Source organism: Ochotona curzoniae, unplaced genomic scaffold (assembly GCF_017591425.1).
Source record: "Ochotona curzoniae isolate NIBS_2020 unplaced genomic scaffold, NIBS_Ocur_1.0 scaffold_4683, whole genome shotgun sequence".
In the NCBI taxonomy this organism is placed as follows: domain Eukaryota; kingdom Metazoa; phylum Chordata; class Mammalia; order Lagomorpha; family Ochotonidae; genus Ochotona; species Ochotona curzoniae.
In genome coordinates this window covers 18,322,357-18,346,775 of record NW_024467121.1, presented here as the reverse complement: position 1 = coordinate 18,346,775, position 24,419 = coordinate 18,322,357, and the positions used below count along the sequence as shown (strand labels likewise).

At 37.8% G+C, this 24,419-nt stretch overlaps 1 protein-coding gene and 1 non-coding gene across 6 annotated transcripts in view; both read left to right on the top strand.

The window, feature by feature from the left end:
- The window catches only part of UPF2 (UPF2 regulator of nonsense mediated mRNA decay), a 99,725-nt gene that overhangs the window by 71,426 nt on the left and 3,880 nt on the right, over positions 1-24,419 (top strand). For 4 of the 5 annotated variants that reach the window (XM_040968165.1, XM_040968166.1, XM_040968169.1 and 1 more), the window contains 9 exons: positions 573-776; positions 1,450-1,725; positions 4,405-4,588; positions 10,173-10,312; positions 13,172-13,273; positions 13,546-13,644; positions 17,151-17,318; positions 20,595-20,736; positions 21,431-21,551. In XM_040968165.1, the coding sequence (XP_040824099.1) occupies positions 573-776; positions 1,450-1,725; positions 4,405-4,588; positions 10,173-10,312; positions 13,172-13,273; positions 13,546-13,644; positions 17,151-17,318; positions 20,595-20,736; positions 21,431-21,551 (1,436 nt within the window). Of the gene's footprint in view, positions 1-572; positions 777-1,449; positions 1,726-4,404; positions 4,589-10,172; positions 10,313-13,171; positions 13,274-13,545; positions 13,645-17,150; positions 17,319-20,594; positions 20,737-21,430; positions 21,556-24,419 lie in introns of those variants that run through there. The other variant, XM_040968167.1, reaches the window with a different exon arrangement.
- Positions 22,604-22,710, top strand: LOC121148260. Its single transcript, XR_005882537.1, has one exon. It is a non-coding gene; the product is annotated as a U6 spliceosomal RNA (small nuclear RNA).

Here is a 24,419-nt window from a genome sequence, read left to right as displayed (position 1 = left end):
TCCAGAAAGAAGCTTTTGGTTCCTGGTTTGGACAGTTTCAGCTCTGGCTGTTGTAGTCATTTGGGGAGTAAACTTGTGGATGGAAGATTTCTGTCTCTATTTCTGTAAATCTGTTCTTCAAATAAAAACAAATTTAAAAAAATTAGTTGTATGACTATATATAATTTTTTTTAAGATTTATTTTTATTATGTTTTTATTGGAAAGGCGGATATACAGAGAGGAGAGACAGAGAGGAAGATCTTCCGTCCGATGATTCACTCCCCAAGTGAGCACAACAGCCGATGCTATGCCAATCCGAAGCCAGGAGCCTCTTCCGGGTCTCCCACACGGGAGCAGGGTCCCAGAGCCTTGGGCCGTCCTCGACTGCTTTCCCGGGCCACAGGCAGGGAGCTGGAAGGGAAGCGGGGCTGCTGGGATAGAACCGGCGTCCATATGGGATCCTGGGTGTGCAAGGCAAGGACTTAACCACTTGCGCCATCGTGCGGGGCCCGACTGTATAATTTTAATAAAGTGTATTGTTTGGTTAGACTACTATGTGTTTCTCATAATAAGCAAAATTCTCTCTACCTAGGTTTTGAGACAGATGCGGAAGTTGCCCTGGCAGGACCAAGAAGTGAAAGATTATGTTATTTGTTGTATGATAAACATTTGGAATGTAAAATATAACAGTATTCACTGTGTAGCCAACCTCTTAGCAGGACTAGTGCTCTACCAAGAAGATGTTGGGATCCACGTTGTGGATGGAGTCTTAGAAGATATCCGATTGGGAATGGAGGTAACAAAAACTTTGAAGTCACCAGGTCATGATTTATAGAGACTTAAAACAATCTTTAGATCCTATTGTTGAAAAATAATAATTTGAAAAACTGTCCCTTTACTACTGTTTCTTGAAATTAGTGATTTGTCCACAAGCCCTGTTATGTTAGGTTTTCTAGTCTTCCCTTGGGCTAGAACTGAGGTAAACCTTGTTAAGCTTATTTTGGAAGACTACTAAATTGTTAGTATTTCTAGGTCACTGTTGATGTGACTTACAGAAGTTTATATACTCATTAGCTAGGAAAAGTTAACAATTTTGTAAGAATTGTCTGTTTAAAACCTAAGCATACTGTTTATTAATTCACAAATTGTATGGAAAGTAGATTATGGGGACTAATAGAATTACATTTTAATTGTTGAAGAAATTGTTCAATTTAATATTGGCTTAATGCTAAATTTATAGTATAATGTAGCTTTTAAAAATTAAAATATTTGAAAGATAAATCTTTCCTTGAGAAAGAAAAAGAATATCTGGAAGTAGTCACCTTATTACTTAATAGAAAAAGTACAATAGAAGCATTGTTGTCTTTCTATTCAGTGTTCTTTCAGCAGTTGATACTGTTAAGTTAGAGAAGCAAATTTATTTGTTAGGAAAATCTGAATTTTTTCCCCTTATTGTTATTCCCCTCTAGGTCAACCAACCTAAATTTAATCAGAGACGTATCAGCAGCGCCAAATTCTTGGGAGAGCTGTATAATTACCGCATGGTGGAATCAGCTGTTATTTTTAGGACTCTGTATTCTTTTACTTCCTTTGGTGTTAATCCTGATGGTTCTCCAAGTTCCCTGGACCCTCCTGAGCATCTTTTCAGAATTCGACTTGTTTGCACTATTTTGGATACCTGTGGCCAATACTTTGACAGAGGTTCCAGTAAACGAAAACTCGATTGCTTCCTTGTATATTTTCAGGTATATAAGCAGAAACAGCCAGTTTGGCATCACTTAATCCATTGCTTTTATTATAAAAACATTAGACAGAATACTATGGTCTGCCTAATTCGTTCTTCATATAAGAATGTCTGGGAAACTTTTAAAATATGGATTCTATTATATAAATATTCTAATTGGTCACAGCTTTTATAATTTTGGGGGTTTGGAATGATTTATGAGTTTACATTGAACTATGGATTATACTATTTAACATAGCAATTTATTGTGATTTTTATATACATTTGATTTTTTTCTTTCTAATTCTGAAATTCTCTTAAGATCTCATTTTTTAAAAGAGATTTACTTTTTTGGTAGAGTTACAGAGAGAATAAGGCAGAGAAAGATTTTCTATTTTTTGTTTCATTCCTCTAATGGCTACAACTGCCGTGGCTGGCCCAGTCTAAAGCAAGGATGCTAGGGCTTCATCCAGGTTGCCCATGTGTATGCAGGGGTCCAGGCACTTAAGCCATCATCTGTTGCTTTTCCCAAGTACACTAGCAGGGAGCTGGACCAAAAGTGTAGCAGCTGGAACTTGAACTGGTACCTGAGTAGGTGCCAGCATTACATGTGGTGGCTTAATGCCAGACCCTAAAATCTAATTTTTATTTTTAGATTTTGTCTTCTTTGAGGAAAAAATACTCATTTGGAGTAAAATATGTTATTTTTGACACAGGAATATTCATTTATTGTTAAATGCTTTGTGCTTTATTTTAGTTTTGACTAATTATATAAATGGTGATTTTGAACATGTGCATTTAAGATAAATTTGGTGTAAATTCAGGGACGCCTTATAAAGCTTGTATTCCAGAGTTAGTGTGTATCTTGGTTGGTTGAAATATGGTAATTGTTCCATGTGAAATACAACGTTTTAAGTGATTATTAGGCACTGTATAATGTTTAAGATGTAGCTGAAAAAGTGCCTATAGAACTATTTGGTTCTGGTAGTCGATTATTGGTAATTTACACATTGATGAAGAAAATACTTTTTTTTTTTTTTTAAGATTTGCTTACATATTTGAAAATGAGAGTTACTGGGGTCTGGGAGGTGAAAGATTGATTGATTGATCTTCTGTCTTCACTGCACAAATGACAGCAACAGCTGGGGCTGGGCCAGGACAAAGCCAGAATGTAGAACCTTCTTCCAGGTCTTTCACATTGGTGACAGGACAATCTGTTTCTGCTTTTCCCAGGCTAAAGATAGAGAATTTGATTGAAAGCAGAGCAGTAAGAACTTAAACTGGCACCCATATGGGATGATGGCCTTGTAGGCAGTAGATTAAGCCACAGTGTTGCAGCACTAGCCATGAAAATAAATTTTACCTTATAATTTGAGTTCTTAAAATATTGTCCACATCATTGCTGATGTTGAGAGGGATTCACTAATCTTAGGGAACTGCAGTTTGTTAACTTTGTACTGCCCCGATAATTTGCAATAGAGAGTAACTTGTTATTCTCTTATTTTCCTGAATTTGACAACAAGTAGAAGGGCTATGCAGATTTGAGTTTTACATTCTTTGTTGTAGTCGGACTGTTTTAAGATGGAGACTGTTAAAAACTTGAGTTTTGCCATAAAGTGGCATCCAAAGTTGAATCTTTTTTAGTAGAGAATCTTTTCTTGGATTCATTCTGATATTCAAGAGTGACAGAAAAGATCTACTCAGAAATATATAGAAGCAGAGGCAGAAAGGCTTATCAAATTGATCCCTAGGTAAAAATGTATAGTAGGTATATGCCAGGGAATGAGAGTCAGGAGGAAGTGAGTCCTGTGGAAGATAAGTGCAGTGTGTTTGGCCCAAAGACCAGGTATAGGCTCTAGGTCACCTAGGAAGCATCAGTGCGACAATGCTACTCAATGTCTCTGCATGCACGCAGCCTGAGGACCACTGCTCAGAGCGGACTTGGATTCCATTTTTCTAGTGTAAGGCCTAGTGAATTCTCCGGTGAGGTGCATAATTTAAGAAACAAGATGCTAGGTTAAACTGGAGAGGAAGAATCAAGCCATTTCAGGATATTTCTTCAGTTACCATATACTCTTGGGTTGTGCTTTCAGGGAATGTAAATTTAGGAGCTGGAATGCATATGAAAAAACAGACGCCTCCAGACTAGGAGGAGGGAGGGAAGATACCTGTACAGTGCCAAATACACAGTAGATGTTCAATAAATGCTTGTTGACAGTTAATGATTTAATGTATTTCAGAGACCATGTTCTCAGATACTTGAACTGATATTTGGGAAAAAATTATAGTAAAAGGAAGCTAATGGAAATTTTTCAAAACCTTGACTTGAAATCTGAATGTTTTTGGAAAATTGTGTATCTAAGTCCTATTTTGGGTATACATCTGGGTCTTGGGTTTCTTTGTTGCAGAATACCTGAAATTTTGTTTAGTGTTTTAAATTGTCTTGGGGGGCGGTGGAAATAAACAAAAACTGAAAGGTACAAGGAAGACATTCAGAGTTAACAGGTTGCTCCAAAGCTCTAAAGAGGGAAGTAGTTGGAAGTAAGATCATTGCTGCTGACCATTAATCAAAATGGTAGGTGCCTTGTACAAAATCTTTCAGTTTAGTTATTATAACTAGGTAGTATCACAAAATAATTATTTTAAAGTACTTTCTGTTATTAATTTCTTATAGCTAAATTTATTTTTCATTTGTTATCAGCGTTATGTTTGGTGGAAGAAAAGTTTGGAGGTTTGGACAAAAGACCATCCATTTCCTATTGATATAGATTACATGATCAGTGATACACTAGAACTGCTCAGACCAAAGATCAAACTCTGTAATTCTCTGGAAGAATCCATCAGGCAGGTACAAGACTTGGAACGTGAATTCTTAATAAAACTAGGTAAGCAATTAATTACAGACAGACAATGAAGGTGTATTTGGCAGACTGTTTCTAGAATTTGCTTTATAATGTTACTAGTCAGAGCTTACATTGGTATGCTTCCTATTTTCAGTGTTAAGTGTAATGTGTTAGGTAAGACCTGTGTGGCATAATTGATATCAATAAATGATCTCAAATTAGTGAGAAACAGTCACGCAGTACTTAAAGCAGTTGAGTGAAGAAAAAACACAGTCCTGTCAACCTCTCATAATTTTTGCTTGCTGATAATAGATCGTATCTTTGAGCATTTCTGAATAGATAGTAAATATTTTCATTGGACATTATTTCCTAAGAAAGTCCAGTCCAGAAACTGTAGAAGTGAATACGTTTTAGAAGTTTGGACCTATCCTACAAAATTTCATACCTTATTCATTGGCAGAGTTGCATCTCTTTCTAAGGAGTAGGTGTGCAAGTTGAGGATTGTGAATTTCCATTCTCAGTATTGTTCAGAGCTTCATCTAAGAGAAGTGTTTACCGTCATACAGCTCCTGTTAAGAATTGTGTGAGTCAGTAGAGATGTATGCAGCATGTAGCCATACCACCCTGATTTGTTAACTAATTGTTAGCATATTGTTAACATGTTTTATTATAGCTGTTTCAAATAACACAGATTTTCAGACCAGTAAACTAGTATTTGATTTTTCCCACCAACATGTTCATTAGGGGATCTTTTTATTACATACCTTAGGAACTGCTTTTTGTGGTGAAGGCATTTGTGATTATTTTCTTCCCCCTTCAAACTGTTTTTTCCTGTTCAGCAAACGTATTAACAGGACTACTTTTTTCTAAGTCCTCTTGTAAATAATATGATTGCTGGCCTTTTTTCACTGAGTATGTAGATAATAATTCATAAAGACACATGATTCTTTGATTCTAGTTCCACATTACCTGCTTTCTTTTCCTTTTCTGATTTCTAATTTGATCATTTGAAGCAAAGTATTTATCAGTTTACTTATTTCACTTTTATGTTTTGAAATTACTGTATCTTAGTCTTGCTACCCCAAGCTTTCATGAATGGTACTTTCTGTTTGGTGATTATACATAAAAGCATGGCAGTTTGGTGGCAGTGAGGAGAACAGTTCTACTTTGTTTTGTATAAATCAAAGGGTTAAATAAAAGACCTTTAGGCTTCCTTTGAAGACTCTGCCCTTGTTTAAAATATAGAGAAGGGAAAATAGGTCATTGTTTAGAAATGGAATTCTGACGATGATAGCAGTGGCCATCACGAAACTGTCAAGTCTTGTCCATTTTCCTCCTAGTATTAGACTCTACATATCAAGATGTTTGTAGAAAAGTATTTATATGAAAAAAGAAAAGTATTTATATGAAATCAGTTTCCAGTTGATAACCATAGTACAGTGTAGTATTTTGCCTATGGTAATTCTGTTTTCAAGCATCTGAGAATTTGTTGTCTCAGTTTTATTGTAACTCAATATTAACTTACTAGTTAGAAAACACTCAACATCTTGCTTAAAAATAGTTTCTAATTTTATTAAAAGTAATAAATATTCATGAAAGTAATTTTGAAAAATACCGTGCAAGCAGAAATCAGCAAGATTACTTAAGGAAAATCGTGTTAATATTTGTATATGCTACTGTTCAATCTTTTTATATGTGTTTATGGTTTTGTAACTGGATTACATCTGCTTAATTATCCTTTTCATTTTGGGGCTTTACTTTTTAGTTGACTGTATTTTTGTGTGTGTGAAAGTGCTATACTATTATTTAAACTTAATATTTGACTCATGTTTTTAGTTTTCCACTACTCTGAATAACATTCTTGTTTGCTTTTGGGTGTGTACACCTCTGATTTCATTGAGAGAGGAAGAATTATTGGCTAAGACATTTTTCTCTGAACTTGAGAGCAAAAATAAAGTGATGAAGGGTAGCAAGTTCTGGAAACTCCCAAAGGAACAGAAATGAAGGAAATTAAAATGTACATCAAATATATTTTAAAGGGACACAGTATATTTCACAAACTAAATGTAAAATTGATAGAATTAAAGGCCCCAAAGTAGTGATGATTAAATATAATTTTATATCTGCTGAAGTGTCACTCTTTTATTTTTTTTAAAGATTTAGTCCCTTATTTGAAAGAGCTACACAGGAGGAGAAAAGAAGCAGCAGAGGTCTTCATCTGCTGGTTCACTCTTTAGATAACTGTCATAAAGAAAAGGTTAGACCATGCCAAAGCCAGTAGCTTCTTCCAGGTCTCCCATGTTGGTAATGGGCCTGTACACTTGGGACAGCTTCTCCTGCTTTCCTAGGTCAGTGTTAGGGAACTGGATCAGGGAATGGAACAAATAGGACACAACTGGCTCCCTTATGGGGTGTTGCTTTTGTAAGCATTGACTTTTCCTATTGTACCACAATGCCAGACGCAAAGTAGAACTCAAAAATAGGAACAGAATGGAGTTGGTGCTCAACAGGCTAATCCTTCAAGCGCCAGCATCCCATATGGGCACATGTCATGTCCGAGCTGTTTCACTTCCAATCCACCTCTCTGCTTATGGCCTACAAAAGCAAAGAAGAATTACCCAAGTAATTTGATTTATACAAAACAAAGAAGAAGCTTTTGGCTGCTGGCTCTGGATCAGCTCAGCTCCAGCCATTTGGAGAGTGAACCAGTAGACGGACAATGTTTCTGTCTCTGTTTCTCCTCTTGAATGCCCTGGGATCCCAAATGGGCGCCAGTTCTAATCCCGGCAGCCCCACTTCCCATCCAGCTCCCTGCCTGTGGCCCAGGAAAGTGGTTGAGGATGGCCCAAAGCTTTGGAACCCTGCACCCGCGTGGGAGACCCGGAAGAGGTTCCTGGCTTCGGATCGGCATAGCCGTTGTGGCTCACTTGGGGAGTGAATCATCGGATGGAAGATCTTCCTCTCTGTCTCTCCTCTCTGTATATCTGCCTTTCCAATAAAAATAAAATAAATCTTTATTAACAAAAAATCTTAAAAAAATAGAATCAGTAAGTATTGAGAGGAAGTTGAAACAAAGCCATATATTGTATCTGATGATATAATATTGGACATGATATAATGTAATATTGGACAGACTAAGCACTGGCATGATTATTTTTAAAGGGGTTAAAATAGATCTGATTACTTAGTATTTGGAGAAATGTTTAATAGTCCCTACTTTTAAAATGATGGAAGAAAGCGTTTAAAAATGGATTTGGATGTTCAAAAAAAATCACACAGTAGGAAACAACTAAAAAGATCATTTCCATGTCAGGATATTATCACTTACAAAAAGAACACTATGAAATTGATAGTGAAGTACAGTACTCTGGTTCGTAATAAGCATATCACTATTAAATAAGGGAAGGCAAGGGGGAGAGTTCATGTTTTTTATCAGTACCGCTTCTGTGCTGAAATGGTAGAGGTGGTGTTCTTATATATGACAAATGAGGCAAGTCCAAATTAAAAAACTAAGCCAATCTAGCTAACCCGAAAAGATGATATTCTTTCTTAGTTTTAAATCTGTGGGGAAACTCTTCAGCATCTCTAATAAGTAGAGGAATAGGAATTAAGCACTGTCACAGGCAGTATTGCCCACTGTCATAAGCAGGAAAACAAACATCAAATAGCTCAACATTCAGAGAGAACTGTGGTCCTCAAAAGATTTATTGGTTTGTTTGTTTACATATGTATTTGAAAGAGAATCACTAGGACCAGACCAGGCCGAAGCCAGGAGCCTGAAGCCTTTTCTTTGTTTCCCATCTGGGTGGTAGTGTTCCAAATGCTTGGAGCATCTCCCATTAGCAGAGAGCTGGATCTGAAATGAAGTAGCTGCTATGCCACAGTGTTGGCCCTGCTTCTGGTGTTTAATATTCTATATTCTAATGTATGGAGTTTGCATTTTATTGTCTGTGTATTCCTTATATGTTCATTTTTGGTGTATTAGTAGTTCCCTTGGTGTCCTCTACTGGTTACACTTAGTAGGTACAAACTGTAATACTTAGAGAAATTGTTTTTGAAAGTGACTTGCAAAAAAAAAGTGACTTGCAAAGCAAATGAAAATATTTTAGAAATAGTATGTTTTCCTTACAGATTAGAAATATGGCCTTCAAAACCATGTTCATTTTATCATTATTCTCCTTGAGTACATAATTTGAGTATCATACAGGTGTAATGATAGTTTATCATTCCACTGTGACTTTTTTTTCTACTGAGAATTATTGGGTTTATTCCTGGCTTTACATTTTTTTTGCTGTTCATAACAGTTCTTTATTTTGCTTTTTAAAAATCCAAATGGATAAATGTAAAATCTGTTATTTTTGTCTTACAAGCTAATGACAATGAGAAAATATTTAAGTTAATGGGCTCTCAGTGAGACATGTATATTTTCCCCATAATTATTTTTCTTTTGAAATAGAATTCTCGGCTTCATTTGTCTTCTCTCAATTGTTTTTATTAAGCTTTGTACCTTTACAGTTGCATTTTTGTTTGTGTTTTAAGATGTCTTTATTTGAAAGGCAGAGTAACAAAAGGAGAGTCAGGGATCTCAGTCTGGGCCTCCCATTAGGGTAGCAGGGACCCAAGCACATGAGCCATCTTCACTGCTTTTGTGGGGCTGTTGACAGGGAGCTGGATGGAAGATGGAGCAACTGTGACCCAAGTTGCTCTCCAATATAGAATGCCAGCAGCCGAAATAGAGCTTAGCCTATGTACCACAATGCCAACTCTGTTGCATTATATGTTTTTGTCAATTATTAAACTAATTGATTTGGCTATTCAAACACTATGTATCAGTCTTCATAATTTGACAAGGTTAAATTGTATTACTGGAGTTTCTTCCTGCTGTAATTCTCCAATAGCATATTAATAAACAAGTATTTACTAAACACCTACTGTGTATTAACTATACATGGCCTCTGTTATGTTTTGCATATATAAAGCTGCTTGTCCTCAAGGATCTCATGATTTGACACAACATAATGAAATCATTAGAAAGAAAATTTAATCTGGCACATCATCAAATGTAAAGTGTTCTGATAAATTCTCTAGGTGCTTTAGTAGCATTCAGAAGTAATAGATTGAAGCACTCAGTGGTAGTTTACACAGAGAGTAAAATTTCAACTGAGCAGAAGTATGAATGGGATTTTAAAGTGTATTTTGAAGAATATTTTCCGTGAGAAGTTCATACTATGAGCAGGATCTCAAGGCAGGATCTCAGTGCTCTGTGACAGGAAGAGTGACCTGACTGTAAGGGAAGGTTTAGGAAACATGAGTGGGAAGTAGTCAAGTGAGACCTTCTGTGTTCCCTTCGAAGTAGAGAGAGTTGACTGCTATTTGGGCAATACTAAAGAATTGACAAGTGTGAATGGAAGGTGAATGCTGTTGAGGGAAAAGCTATATGCTGTGTTTCTTCTCTTCCTCCAGTTGTATTTTCACAATTCAGATTTCAGATAGCAAGTGTTGAGTTCTCCATTAGCATGAAATGATTTTATTTCTGAGGTTTTAGAGTTTCTTGAAATTCCTTTTAGTATAGTGTGTGAATAAGGCTATTTTTAATATGTATTTTTTCGTTTCTCATTATTTCAAGGCCTAGTAAATGACAAGGATTCAAAAGATTCTATGACTGAAGGGGAAAATCTTGAAGAAGATGATGAAGAAGAAGAAGGAGGTGCTGAAACAGAAGAGCAATCTGGAAATGAGAGTGAAGTCAATGACCCAGAAGAAGAGGTGATGACTTTTATTTATAGCGAATAGGTACATTTGTATAAGAGTATTTGATCATATCAGTTACTGTTCCATAATACATGAATTAAGATCTTTGTTTTGTTGTAGATGTAACTAGCTGCATATTTCTATTAGAAAAGTCCTTCAGGATTTTTAAAGAACATATTGAACATTTAAAGTAAAATACTAATCATAGCATTTTTATTTAATAATCAATTTGAAGAAAATGTTGTCTGATGTCATAAATTTCTTAATCTCATTGGTAAATATGGACTTTTTAAAAAATATTTATTTAATTTTTATTACAAAGTCAGATATACAGAGAGGAGGAGAGACAGAGAGGAAGAGCTTCCGTCCGATGATTCATTCCCCAAGTGAGCTGCAACGGCCGATGCTGTGCCGATCTGAAGCCGGGAACCAGGAACTTCTTCTGGGTCTCCCATGTAGGTGCAGGGTCCCAAAGCATTGGGCCGTCCTTGACTGCCATCCCAGGCCACAAGCAGGGAGCTGGAAGGGAAGTGGAGCTGCCGGGATTAGAACTGGCACCCATATGGGACCCCGGTGCGTTCAAGGCGAGGACTTTAGCTGCTAGGCCATGCCACCAGGCCCAAATATGGACTTTTTAACCTATAGCTTTTTTTAAAGATACATTTTACTGTTATTTGAAAGATTTAGAGAGACAGAATGAACCAGAGAGAGATTTCCATCTGCTGGTTCACTCCCCAGATTGCCACAATGGCCATAGCTGAGCTGATCGAAAGCCAGCAACCAAGGTCTTCGTTTGGGTCTCCCACATGAGCACAGGGACCTAAGGACTTGAACCATCTTCTCCTGCCTTCCCAAACTGCAGGCATGGAACTGAGTAGGAAAAGGAACAGGTGTGACCCAAACTGGCATCCATTTGGGATGCCGGCACTGCCAACTGGAGGATTAGCTTGCTTTGCCACAGAAGTGGTCCCTGATCTGTAGGTTTTGTAGTCTTAAAAACTAAATTTCTGGGTAAACTTTTCTTTATTTTTCCTCCCTCTGGTAGTATATGAAAGACAAAATGTGTTGACTTATAAAGATTGACACACCTTTTTGTTAACGATGACTGTCATAGTGAAACCATATGAAATCTGCTCCTTTACTATTTTTGGCATTCTCAAATGACATTTTTATGTGGTTTCACTTGATAGCTTTAATTATTTTTTCTTCCACGAACTCCACTTATTTTAAAACATTTAATTAAATATGTGAGATTTTCTTCATAATTGGAGTTAGACTATGCAATAAATGAGTGTGGGGGTATAGCACCAAAACTAATGGCAAAGTAGGGATTTATTGTACTACTCTGTCTCTCCATTTATGTATGCTGAAGTTCTAGGGTTAAAAAAATAAAATTTTGGTAGTATGAAGAAAGGTAGGAATAGAATTACTTCTCAACCTTTTGTCTAAAACCAGGTCTAGTGTCTGAAATGTCATCTTTCTGCAGAAAGCATATGAAATGGATTTTTAGAATTAGGAGATGGAATAAAAGTTTTTCCAACCAAATAGTGAAAAAAATTTTGTAGTCCTTTTTTTTATTTGAGTAAATAGGATGTAAGTAGCAAGTGAATTGTTTAATGCTTTAAGGAGGGTTATTTATAGCAATCATCAGATGGATTTTTAGGAGTTGCATTTAGGGGCAGATGTCTGGACACAGCAGGCTAAGCCATTCCTTGGGAGTTCTGATTCAAGACCCCACCATCCAGGCTTCTGAAATAGATTCCTAAGCATGAGCCGCAGAGGTAGCAGGTAATAATCCAACCACCTGGATTCCTGCCACCCATGTGGGAACCCAGATGAAATTCCAAGCTCCTGCCTTCATCCTAGCCTAGTCCCCATCTTTGGTAGGCATCTGGGGAGTGAGTTAACCAGGGAAATAAGAAAATCTCTCTGCCTTACTCTGCCTTTTAAATAAACGAAAAGAACTTTTTCTTTTAGATTTATTTATTTGTTTATTTATTATTGCAAAGTCAGATATACAGACAGAAAGAGAGACAGAAAGGAAGATCTTTTTGCGGTCCAAATGACCGCAACGGTAATATTGAATGATCCTAGAACCCATTCTCTGACACTACTGGATTCCCATATTACCTAAATAAAATACAATTTAATGGGTGAGAGGAAACATTAGTGCATTTATATTTCTGTTGAGCTTAGGTTTTGAATGTAATGTAATTTAAAAATATATAAAGTTTAATTTACTTACTTGAAAGGTAGAGATAAAAGACAGAGAGATCTTCCATCCACTTGTTTACTCCCCAAGTGCATACTACAGCCCAGGGGACACACTGCTGTTTCCCCAGCTGATTTGCAGGGAGCTGGACCAGATCAGAAATGAAGCTGCTGGGACTTGAACCTGTGCCCACATGGGATATCGCATATATTGGTCCTAAGTACGGTGGGATTTAAACTATTTACTTTTACGGCAAACTGGCCAGCTGACTTTACTCCATTGTGGTAGACAACTATGGAGAGAGAGAAATATATCTTACATCTGCTTATTCTTTTCCCCAGCATCCACAACAGCTACTGGAACTGAGCCAAACTAAAACCAAAGAGCCTGAAATTCGACCCAGGTTTCCTGTGTGGGTGACAGACCTGCTGCCTATCAGGTGTAGGTTAGCACAGAGTTGGAATCAGAAGTAGTCAGGACTTTTAAACTCAGATCCTCTGACAAGTGATGCAGTGTCCGAGGAGGCATCTTAACTTTTGTGCCATGCTTGCCCCATGATAAAAGAATTAAATACTCATTTAAAAATATTTTTAAGGCATGTAAAATATAAAATATTTGCCTTTTTCAAAATGTGTTAATCTGCTGATGCTGCTCAATTTCAGGAAGGCTCTGATGATGAGGAGGAGGGAGAAGAAGAGGAAGAAGAGAACACAGATTACCTTACAGATTCCAATAAGGAGAATGAGACTGATGAAGAGAACACTGTACGTATGACTTAGAAGTTGGCATTATGAAAGTGTACAGCCTTTTCATAGTACTTGGATTATAGCCAGTGACGTTTTCTCATGATTACTGAAAAAATATTTGATAATTCATTTTCTTTATTGACAGATTTTTTTTTAACATTTAAAACTGTTGTATTTTTTATTCACTTATCCCTTGAGTTATGTTGAATAAGTCTTTAGTATACAAAAGCTTTTCCTGTGAAACATTATGGTTTGAAATGTTGGTCTAATATTATTTTGTTTATTTGAAGGAGGTTATGATTAAAGGAGGTGGACTGAAGCATGTACCTTGTGTAGAAGATGAGGACTTTATTCAAGCTCTGGATAAAATGATGCTGGAAAATCTTCAGGTATAAAATGTTATTCTGTGCTGAAGTATTTTCTCAGTGTAAAACATTGTAGCTATCCTGGAATTCTGACTAAAATGAGGGTCTTTACTTAAATTAACATTTGCTTATGTAGTAGGCTTTTGAAGTTGTGCACTTGTGTCCTTCAGTAGGTTTCACATCCCAAATTTTATTTACCATTCTTTAGTTTTTCTCTGAATTTCATCTCATTATTTCCAAGATCCTTTTCTTACAGTTCATTAGGAGCCAAGCTTTTCAAAACATAAACATTTAAGCACATTTTATAAATTTTTTTAAAGATTGGTTTTTATTGGAAAGACATTTATAGAGAGAAGGAGAGACAGACAGATCTTCCATCTCCTGATTCACTCCCCAGATGGCCATAAAGACTGAAGCTGAGCTGATATTATCTGAAGCCAGGAGCTTCTTCAGGTCTCCCATGTGGGTACAGGATCCCAAGGCTTTGGGCCATCCTTCACTGCTTTCCCAGGTCACAGCAGAGAGCTGAATGGAAATGGAACAACTGGGATATGAGCTGGCAGCCATATGAGACCTCAGCACTTGCAGAGGGAATATTAACCAATTGAGCCATTGCACCAGACCCCACATTTGAAAAATTACTATATTTATTGTGTTAATGGTTTGTGTGTTAATAGGAAAATATTGGTTGTTTAATCTTTTTAAAATATTAGTTTACAGGGCCAGAGCTGTGACATAGCACTGATCCTCAGCCTGTGGTGTCAGCATTGCATATTGGTGCCAGTCTGTGTCCTGGCTGCTACACTTCCAATCCAGTTCCCTGTTGGAATAGCAGTAGAGGATGGCTCCAGTCCTTGATCCCTTGCACCCTGAGTAGGAGACCTAGCTCAGTTTCAGCCATTGTGGGCATTTGGGAAGTCAACCAGCAGATGGAAGATCTCTGTGTTTGTCTCTCCTGCTCTCTGTAAATTTGCCTCTTGGTAAATAAAATAAATTTTTTAATAGTTTGATATATTTGTGACATAATAAACTAAACAGTTTTTTTAATCACTTCATCTAACAGTTTTTAAATGTCACAGTAGTTTGGAGTATTTAGGCTTCTGTATATTTAGAGGTAAAATCCCTTTGGATTGTCTACTTTGACCATACACGTAGCTATTACTATTTTTATTTAATTTTTCAAAAGATTTATTTATTTAAAAGCAATCAGGAAAGGAGGAGGAGACAGAGAGAGAGAGAGAGAGAGAGAGAGAGAGCTTTTACATTCACTGGTTCACTCTCCTGATGGCTACAAAGGCTGGAGCTAAAGCCACCAATCAGAAGCCGGGAGCCAGGAGCTGCTTTTTGGTCTCCTGTGGGCTTAAGAGCTCAAGTGCTTGGCTGTCTTCTGTTTTCTCAGACACACTACTAGGGAGCTGGATGGGAAGTATAGCAGCCAGGACTGGAATTGCTGCCCATGTGAAATGCCAGCACGATAGCCAGCAAACCTTCAGCTATTAGACTGTGGTAATACCTAGTATGTTTTGTGTGTGAGTGAACATCTGTGTTTGGACAGTGTGAATCATTCTGGCCACAAAAGGAAAATTTAGCAAACCTGTTAAGTGACATGACATTTCATCTAAAAATGTACTTTTTTTATATAACGATGGCTGTTTATATAGTTAAATGTTCAAAGAGTGTCAAATTGCTTATAATAGAAGAGAAAAAAGCTCCATTTTCCTGTTAGTGATCAATTAAATAATAAGGGCATAGGCACACAATTATATATACACATACAAACTCAAAAATGAACAAACAAAAAATTAAAAAGAAGAAAAATAGGGGGCTGGTGTTGTTGCGTTACAGATTAAGCTTCCACCAGTAATGCTGGCATCTCATATAGGTGCTGGTTCAAGACTTGGCTGCTTCACTTTTGATCTAGCTCTCGCTAATGCACCTGGGAAAGCAGCAGAGGCGTGCGTGGGGGCTCCTGCACCCACGCAGAAAACCTGGAAGAAGCTCCTGGCTCCCAGCTTTGGCATGCATGGCCCAGCCCTGTCTGTTGCTGCTGTCTGGTGAACAGACCAGCAGAAGGAAGATCTGTCTGTCTATCCTCCTTTCTATAACTCTGACTCTCAAATCAAAAGCAAATCTTTTAAATACATATATATGTATATATATATTTAGTGAAATGGTATGTACAGTTGCTTCCTGGGTATTTACGTATGCATTAATATGTGTAAGAGAAAATTTAGGAGGAAATACTGAAGTGTTAGCGTTGTCGCATTTTGCTCTGAGACACAAGTAGCTAGAGGAATTCATATGGATACACTTAGTAATAATTTTCTTAATTACATATTTTAAGAAGATAAGATATTAATTTTGTAATCAAAGGAAAAGATAGTTTACAAATCAAGGTTTTTCTAACATTCTTTCAGATTTTAGTTTTATAGATGCTACTAACCTGGGAGGACTTCAAGTAGTTTCTATAAATTAGAATTTAAAAAGCGGTAACAAAATAAAGCTCTTATACATTTTACTTGGTATACAAGTCTCTGGAAAATATAAGGCTGGTATCAAAATGGTATTTATATGGTGGTAGATAGGTTTCAAAACCTTAAAGGCTTTTCAGCATTACCTACCTAACTTTGAGGAATCATCTACTGCCATTTATCACATATACCTATTTATATTTCCCAAAACTCACCATGTGGTTTCCTGTGCTGTGTTTGCACCTGTTCTTGCCCTGCATAAAATCCCTGTGCATACCGAAACCTGTTGTTTAACCATCTGTCTAAAAGAGGTAATATGTTGGCTTTAGTATTGTCAACTGTTCCATTTCTGTTCAACCTTTTGTGAAATCTCCACCCACCCACTTCCAGCCAGGCACAGATGGTCACTCCATTCTCTATATTCAGGTGATAACATACCTCTCATGCACTGTAGGCAATTTATGTATATGTCCATCGTACTTAACAAGTTTATGAGCCCTGTGAAGGTAGACACTAAGTCGATTTAGTATTGTAGTTTGAGCCTAACGCGGTAAATCTTCAGTGAAAATTCATTTAATTAATTGGCCAAAATTGTCAGTGTAAATGGTGTAAATAATTGATATCACCAACCAAGAAATGAGCTGCTAATCTTAATGGTTATTGAATGCATTCATTCTTGAATATTTATTCAAAATGCCTACTTTGTAAAGCTCTGCTGGGGAGCACTATGAAAAGAGTAGGGGAGTCATTGTGGTTTGTTAGGAAGAGATGTGCTATAAAGATGAGTAAAAGTTCACTTGAGGGACAGAGAGATCCACTAGCACTTGAACATTTTGTGGTTTGGACTGGCATACAGCAATAAATCGCTAAATCACTTACTGCCTTCCAGGTCCCTTATAAAGGTTTGGGCCAAAGAGGGAGAAATACTCCTTCTATAGACTCTCTGGCTCTAAGGAGTGTCATATTTTAAGACAGCATGGAATGAACTGCTTATAATTTTTATTAGTGCATATCCTTCTTATCTTAGTATTTATATACATTTTAATTCCTGTTTTGAAGCAACGAAGCGGAGAATCTGTTAAAGTGCACCAGCTTGATGTTGCTATTCCTTTGCATCTCAAAAGCCAATTGAAGAAAGGTCCCCCGCTGGGTGGTGGGGAAGGAGAGGCAGAGTCCTCGGACACCATGCCGTTCGTCATGCTGACAAGAAAAGGCAATAAACAACAGGTAAGGATTATCAGTTATCAAGAATAGGGATTGGCTTTGTTTTTTTATGTTCTAACTTATCCTTTGTTGTTGTTTCTAAGTTTTAAAAATTTTTTGGAAGGGAGAGAGAGAGAGAAAGATCTTTGATCCCCTAGTTTACTTCTCAAAAAATTGCAGCTTTGAGGGTTTGGGACAGGCAAAAGCCAGCAGACCTGGAACTCTGGCTGGGTCTTTCATGAGTGTGGCAGGGACCCTCAGTACTGAGGTCAGCACTTTCCCAGGTGTATTAGCAAAGAGTTGCATCAGTTGTGGAGCAGCCAGGACTGGGCCATCACTCCCACATGAGATGCTGGTGTCACAGGTGGTGTCTTAATTAGTTTTGCCACAGCATTAGAACCAATTTAAATCGTCTTTTGCCTGTGAAGAGAGAAGAATTATGAACTTTTCAAGTGTTTGATGGTAAAAATTTAATCTGTTAGTGGTATGGAAAATATCTGACTTCTACAGAGTGCATACTTTTTAGTGGAAATAATATTTAAATTTAAAATTTATATCTGTCTGTAAAAACATGTAAAGAATGTGGCTTTCAGTAGGAATCAATCTCGGCGTGGAGAAAGAAAGATGTTAACTAATTTATCTCAAGAGTATGCTCAGTGGCTGGGACTTTCTTGAAGATATAGTTCTCCTTCCCCAGCTTCTCCCATGTCTTTGTAGATGGTTCCCCTAAACCAACTCTCAAAAGTTAGCTGCTTTTCTAGGTGCAAGAGTGGGGAGCATATGGTCCAGAGCAGTGTAATACTTGCAGAATCATTAGGTCTGTCTGTGGTAAGTCCCACAGGTGGGGCTAGCAAGAAGGCCGATTTTTAGATTAATGGTTTTCTGTAATTCACAAATGATCTTATAAAACATCCAGATGACCTGTGGCAGATAAAATGTTCTTCACACCTGCTTTAGGAAATTGAGCATTCATCTATCAGATGTTTATTTCTAACACTCCCCAAGTGGCCACAATGGCCTGAACTGAGCCAATCTGAAGTCAGGAAGCAGGGGCTTCTTCTGGGTCTCCTACATCGTTGCCAGATCCCAAGGCTTTTGGCCATCCTGTTACTGCTTTCCCAGGCCAAAAGCAGGAAGCTGAATGGGAAGTGGAGCAGCAAGGACATGACCCAGCACCCATATGGGATCCGGGTGCTTGCAAGGCAAGGATTTAGGCACTGAGCAATTGCACTGGACCATACTGTGCCAGTTTTAGTTTCAGTATTGCATTTTATACATTTGAAATATCTATTCACTAGTTTGCTCTCCAGTTCCACACAACAGCCAGAAATTCAACCCAGGTTTCCCACATCTGTAGCAGAGCCAAATATTCAAGTCATCTGTCGCCTCCCAGAGTGCCCATTAACAACAATTTGGAATGAAAAGCAGAAATGGTACTCAAAGTGAGGCATTCCAGTATGGAAAGTTGGCATCCCTAGTGGCAGTCTTACCACTGTGCCATAAATTTACTCCATCAAATATGTACTAAGCATGTATTTTGTGGCAGATGCTGTTGTGGATCTGAGACTACAATAGGTCAAAGTCCCTGGGCGGGAGTTGGAGCACTGCAGGTTAAACCTCCATTCCATATTAGAATGCCTGGTGTTGAGTTCTGATACTGTTGATTCCAGCTTCTGGCTAATGCACACCATGAAAGACGTGATGATGGTGGAGATACTTGGTTCACTGCCACCCACAGGAGGCGTATGAAAGGTGTTTCTGGCTTCAGCTTGGCCAACCCTTGTCTGCTGCATGCATTTGGGGAGTGAACCTATAGATAAAAGATCCCTTGTCTATTTCTTTATGCCTTCCAAATAAATATTCTTTTAAAAAGTTAAAGACAAACTCCACCATTATGAAATTTACATCCTACTGAGACAGACATACATACTTGCAGATATCTGACTTTGCAATGAAAATAAGTAAATCTTTAAGAGTTTATAAAGTTTTCATTTCATATGTTATATATATAAATCTGTGTGCAAATAATTGTATAATTAAGGATGTTGGCAGGAAGTTCAATTTGAGATGTTTTTCATTTGTCATTTTTTGGTATCTTCCTATATTTTGAAAAATTTGGATTATTAAGAGAATAATAGGGTTTTTTTCTTATGTTAATGGAAGCAAACAGTTGGGGCTAGTCCTATGTGGATATAAATACATCCTTGGAAACAGATCGCAAAATTGACAGATATTCAGAAGTAATTAAAAATGACCATTTTCCAGGTGTGGAAAATCTTTAATACAGGCTTGAAAAATCTTTTTCCAGGCCTAGCAGTTAAACATGAAAAGGATACAGATCATGATTTGTTTTATGTAAGTCACTGTGACAATCATCCTTGTACTAAGGGGTCCACAGAATGAGGTCTTTCCCTGTATGTAGATGTGTGCTTCTAGCAGGGTGCAGTCAAGAGGAACTTGTGCTTTCGGGGAAGGTTGATTTGTGGCCTTTGACTTCTTTCCAGTCTTTCTAGATTTTCTCTCTGCCACAATAGCACTGCTAACTATTCCAAGATGGTTGCTGTTACCTAGTTTATAACAAATGAACATTATTTTTTTTAAGATTTTTTTTTTTTTAATTGGAAAGGCAGATATACAGAGAGGAGGAGAGAGAGAGAGGAAGATCTTCCATCTGATGGTTCACTCCCCAAGTGAGTGCAATGGCTGGTGCTGCGCCCATCCGAAGCCAGGAGCTCTTCCGGGTCTCCCACACGGGTGCAGGGTCCCAAGGCTTTGGGCCGTCCTTGACTGCTTTCCCAGGCCACAAGTAGGGAGCTGGATGGGAAGCGGGGCCTTTGGGATTATAACCGACACCCATATGGGATCCCAGTGCGTGCAAGGTGAGGACTTCAGCCACTATGCTATTGCGCCGGGCCCTAATGACAATAATATTTATTTGTTTTATTGAAAAGGCCAATTTACAGAGAAAAGGAGACACAGAAAGGGCATCCATCTGCTGGTTCACTTCCAGTTGGCCTCAATATCTGGAGCTGAGCCAATCAGGAGCCAGGAGCTTCTTCAAGATTCGTCACGTGGATGCAGGGTCCCAAGGCTTTGGACCATCCTCTATTGCTTTCCTAGGCCACAAGCAGGGGGCTGGATGGGAGCTGGAACAACCAGGACATGAACCGGCATCCGTCTGATATCCCAGCACCTCCAGGAAGAGAATTAACCTATTGATCCATTGTAATTTTCTAAGGTCATTTAATTCTACTTTAATTTTTTTTTTTCAAGCTACTTATGATTTATTTTGTTTTTCAGTTTAAGATCCTTAATGTGCCCATGTCTTCCCAACTTGCGGCAAATCATTGGAACCAGCAACAAGCAGAACAGGAAGAGAGAATGAGAATGAAAAAGCTCACTCTAGATATCAATGAACGGCAAGAACAAGAAGATTATCAAGGTACAGAATTATTTGTAAAAGAGAAATCTGTTGCTTTTGTGAGTTTTATATAGCCTTCTTGAGCTAACTGAACTTTATGTAACAGACCATAGGCACTTGATAAGCCAGCCTTCTGTCATTTTTGCTATATGCAGAGTTTAGACCCCCAATATAGTTTTAGTTGCTTTGTATAGCAGTGTTTAAAAAACTGCTGACTGTTCAAAAGCACTGTGTAAATAAATATTTCTGGTTTTCTGTATTAAAAATCCCACTTCAGATTCTTTTCTGTCAGTTGGTATCCAACATTGATAATAGCCAGAGCAAGTAGTTACTGTGATGGGATTAGTGAGATGCTCTTTACAGGTACTCTTTGCAAGGTATCCAGTCCTCAACAATAATTCCATGATTTAAGGATGTTACCGTTTATATTTGACCTTTAGGAAAGGAGAACCTGAAGTCCAGTAGCTTGTAAGTGGCACAGTGCGGACTTGAACCAGTGCTCTTGCTCCAAACATTGTGTCCTGTAGTGCCTTTAACAAAATGGGGACCCTGCAAGATTGTAAGAATTTCCTTGCTTGCTTCTTTAAATACTGTGTGACCATTTAGTCTTTTTTAGTTACCTGATGAGACAAATAGACTTGATTTTACATTTTATTAATCAAGGGATTGCATTTATGAGAGCTAGCAGCATTTTCTCTTTTGCTCTTGGTTACAGAAATGTTACAGTCTCTTGCACAGCGTCCGGCTCCAGCAAACACCAATCGTGAGCGACGGCCTCGTTACCAACATCCAAAGGGAGCACCTAATGCAGATCTAATCTTTAAGACTGGTGGGAGGTAAAATGATCTTTAACTTCTTCCTTAGCTGTTGAGTGTGTGCGTGTGTGTGTGATGTCCATTGCAGTCAATTTGAGAATTATAGATTATACTCAGTGATAAAAGTCTAATTAATAACAAAATAGCAGTGTCTTTGAGTGGTATATTTTTAAGAAAAATCTGTTTTAGTCAACACCTGTAGCTGTTTCTTATGAAGACATTAACTTGGACACATCTTGGCTTTCAGTCTAAGTGGGCTTCTTACTCTTTTACATGTATAGAAATGACTAGTTATAAATAGTTCAAGGGAATACACAGAGTTTATGTGAGGATTGCCTAAATCAGGATTAATTAATCTTAGTGTGTACGAAAACTAGCAGTTTGTTTGCTAGACTTTCGGGCATGAAGATATACTTTTGTTTTCAACTAGATTTTGTTTTTAAGTTATAAAATTTCTTGATGGAATGCATACCAGTTCAACTTAAAAATAATTTAAAATTGTTTAATATGAAATAATTAAAATTGAGAAATTTTTTACTGAAGATGTTCCTCATAAAACCACCCTGATGTTTTTTAACTGCTAGACCACAGCGCCAGGCCTGGGGACCCTGATGTTTTTTAAGTTATTTAAAGATTTTCTAGAACACACTACCAACAGCTCAGTTTTCTGTCTTGTGGTCAAGTTAGAATCAAAAAGTGATAGTGATGTCATCTGCCTGTGCCAGTGTCATCCCCTCAGGGAACTAAGGTTTACTTTGAGAACACGGCGACTGTGGATGGCACTTTGCTGTTGGGGATCCTGGAGGAAGTGTGGAAGGGACAGTTCCGGCTTCAGCAGAAATGGATTATCATTAAGGGAGTAGTGCCCTTTTACTCACCGAACATCTTTTCACGTCCTGATAACAGTTTTTTAAAACTATGCACTCAAATGACTGATGTCTCATGGAAGTGTGTAAATGTATTTGTTAACATCTATTGAGTATATTTTTTTAATTCAAATTAGAATATATAACTCCCTCAAATTAAATGTCATAGGACATTAGATTATTTTTAGTTCTCAAAGCTTCACTAAAGTGCTTGCTTCGGCAGCACATGCACTAAAATTGGAATGATACAGAGAAGATTAACATGGCCCCTGCACAAGAATGACGTACAAATTCATGAAGCATTTCATATCTTTTTATAAAAAGAAAAAAGTGTCACTAAAATGCCTTTGATGAAATCTGTTTCACAACTGCTAAAATGGAGAAACTAGCTTGCTAGACTAATAGACAATGAAAAATATGAATTTCCTGCTTTTGCATTTTCTTAGAACAACTTGGAATATACATGTAGTAGTGTATTCCCCTCTTTGTCTAGTTACCACACAACAAAGCTATTACAATGTTCTTATCGTGATCATTATATCTGGTAGCAACTTCATATGCCCAGATACTTGAAAAGTAATTCTTCTCCATTCATTTATTATTTTTAAAAACTCTGGGATTCTGTCAAGTACAAAGCATTTCTTAGGCAGTAGGAAGCAAAGATGAAGATGGGAGAGCACATTGGTAAGCCTGGCCTACAATTAATGTATTTTTGAATACAAAAGAACGTCTGTCTTGGTTTGGTACCAGTGGCTATTTTTCAAAATTCTTCAACTTTGTTTTTCTTTCCTCCCACCTCCCTCTCACTCTTTGAAAGAATTGGCCACGTTTATTCTTTCTTCTTCACCTCCCACTTTGCTGAAGCCACCTTGGTCAAGGTCCCCAGCCTCCTGCCTGCCTCACAGTTGTTGCTCGTGCCATGTCTCGGTGACACTTCATACCATGGTCCCTTATCCTTTTCTTGACATATCCACTTCTCTCGGCTTATATGACTCTTTTGTTTTCCCTTACCTCTTTGATCCCTCTAACTTCTTTATGCATTTGCCCTCCTTGGTGTTGCTGTCCTCAGACTCAGCCTGGTCTTTGTCTTCTCTTGTTACGCTTTCCATAGGAGATGTCATCTCTCTGGCTCCAGTACCATCCAGATCCGCAATGCAGATCTTACACTTTGGTCTGGCTCTAGGTCTCAGAAATAAACTTGAGAGTGTCCTCTGTCCGGAGCCCCATTCCTCACCTCTGTCTTCAATCTCAGTAAATGCAAGCGTTGGCCACTCTATGGTACAAATGAGGACAGATGTTTCATTTTTCACTCCTCCCTCTGCCTCCATTCCCACATCTAGTTCATGAACAAATCCTGTCATACTGGATGATTTTATCACACTCCACTGCCAAGATCAAGCTACCGTTACTTGTCATTTGGACTATTGCCACAGGTTTCACCTTGACTACTGTCTCCGGTTTCAACACCTTCCGTCCAGTGTGTTCCCTGTGCTATACTGATGTTCTTTCTAAGATACAAATCTGAAATCTGACTATGTGAGCCCTTCTGCTTCACCGTTCAGGAACTCTGTAGGGTTTGTAGGGTAAAATTCAAACCTCTCCACTCCTGTAACAAGAGCCTGTTCAGGTACATTTGTGTTAGCTTCATCTTTTGCTGTCTTTTCTTTTCCCTACTTCAACCAAACTTGCTTTTCAGTTCCTGCCAGTTCTTTTTTTGGCCTCTCCCCTGGAACAGCTTCCTGCTGTTGCCCCTGGATATCTCTTATTCTTTATGCAGGTCTCAGTCTGACATAATTCAGGGAAAATATGCTGCTGTGACTCAGTGTTTTCCCATATTCCTTCTCCTGCTTACCATGCCCAGGGAGAGTAAAGGGCAGGAACTCTTGTCATATCTTGTTTTCATTATATCTCCTTTGTAGATGTTAGTGCTGGGTACCTAATAGATACTCAGTAAGTATTTGTTAAATGTAAAAGGAAACTTGTTACAATGTTATTGAGTTATTTTAATAAACTTTCTTCCTTC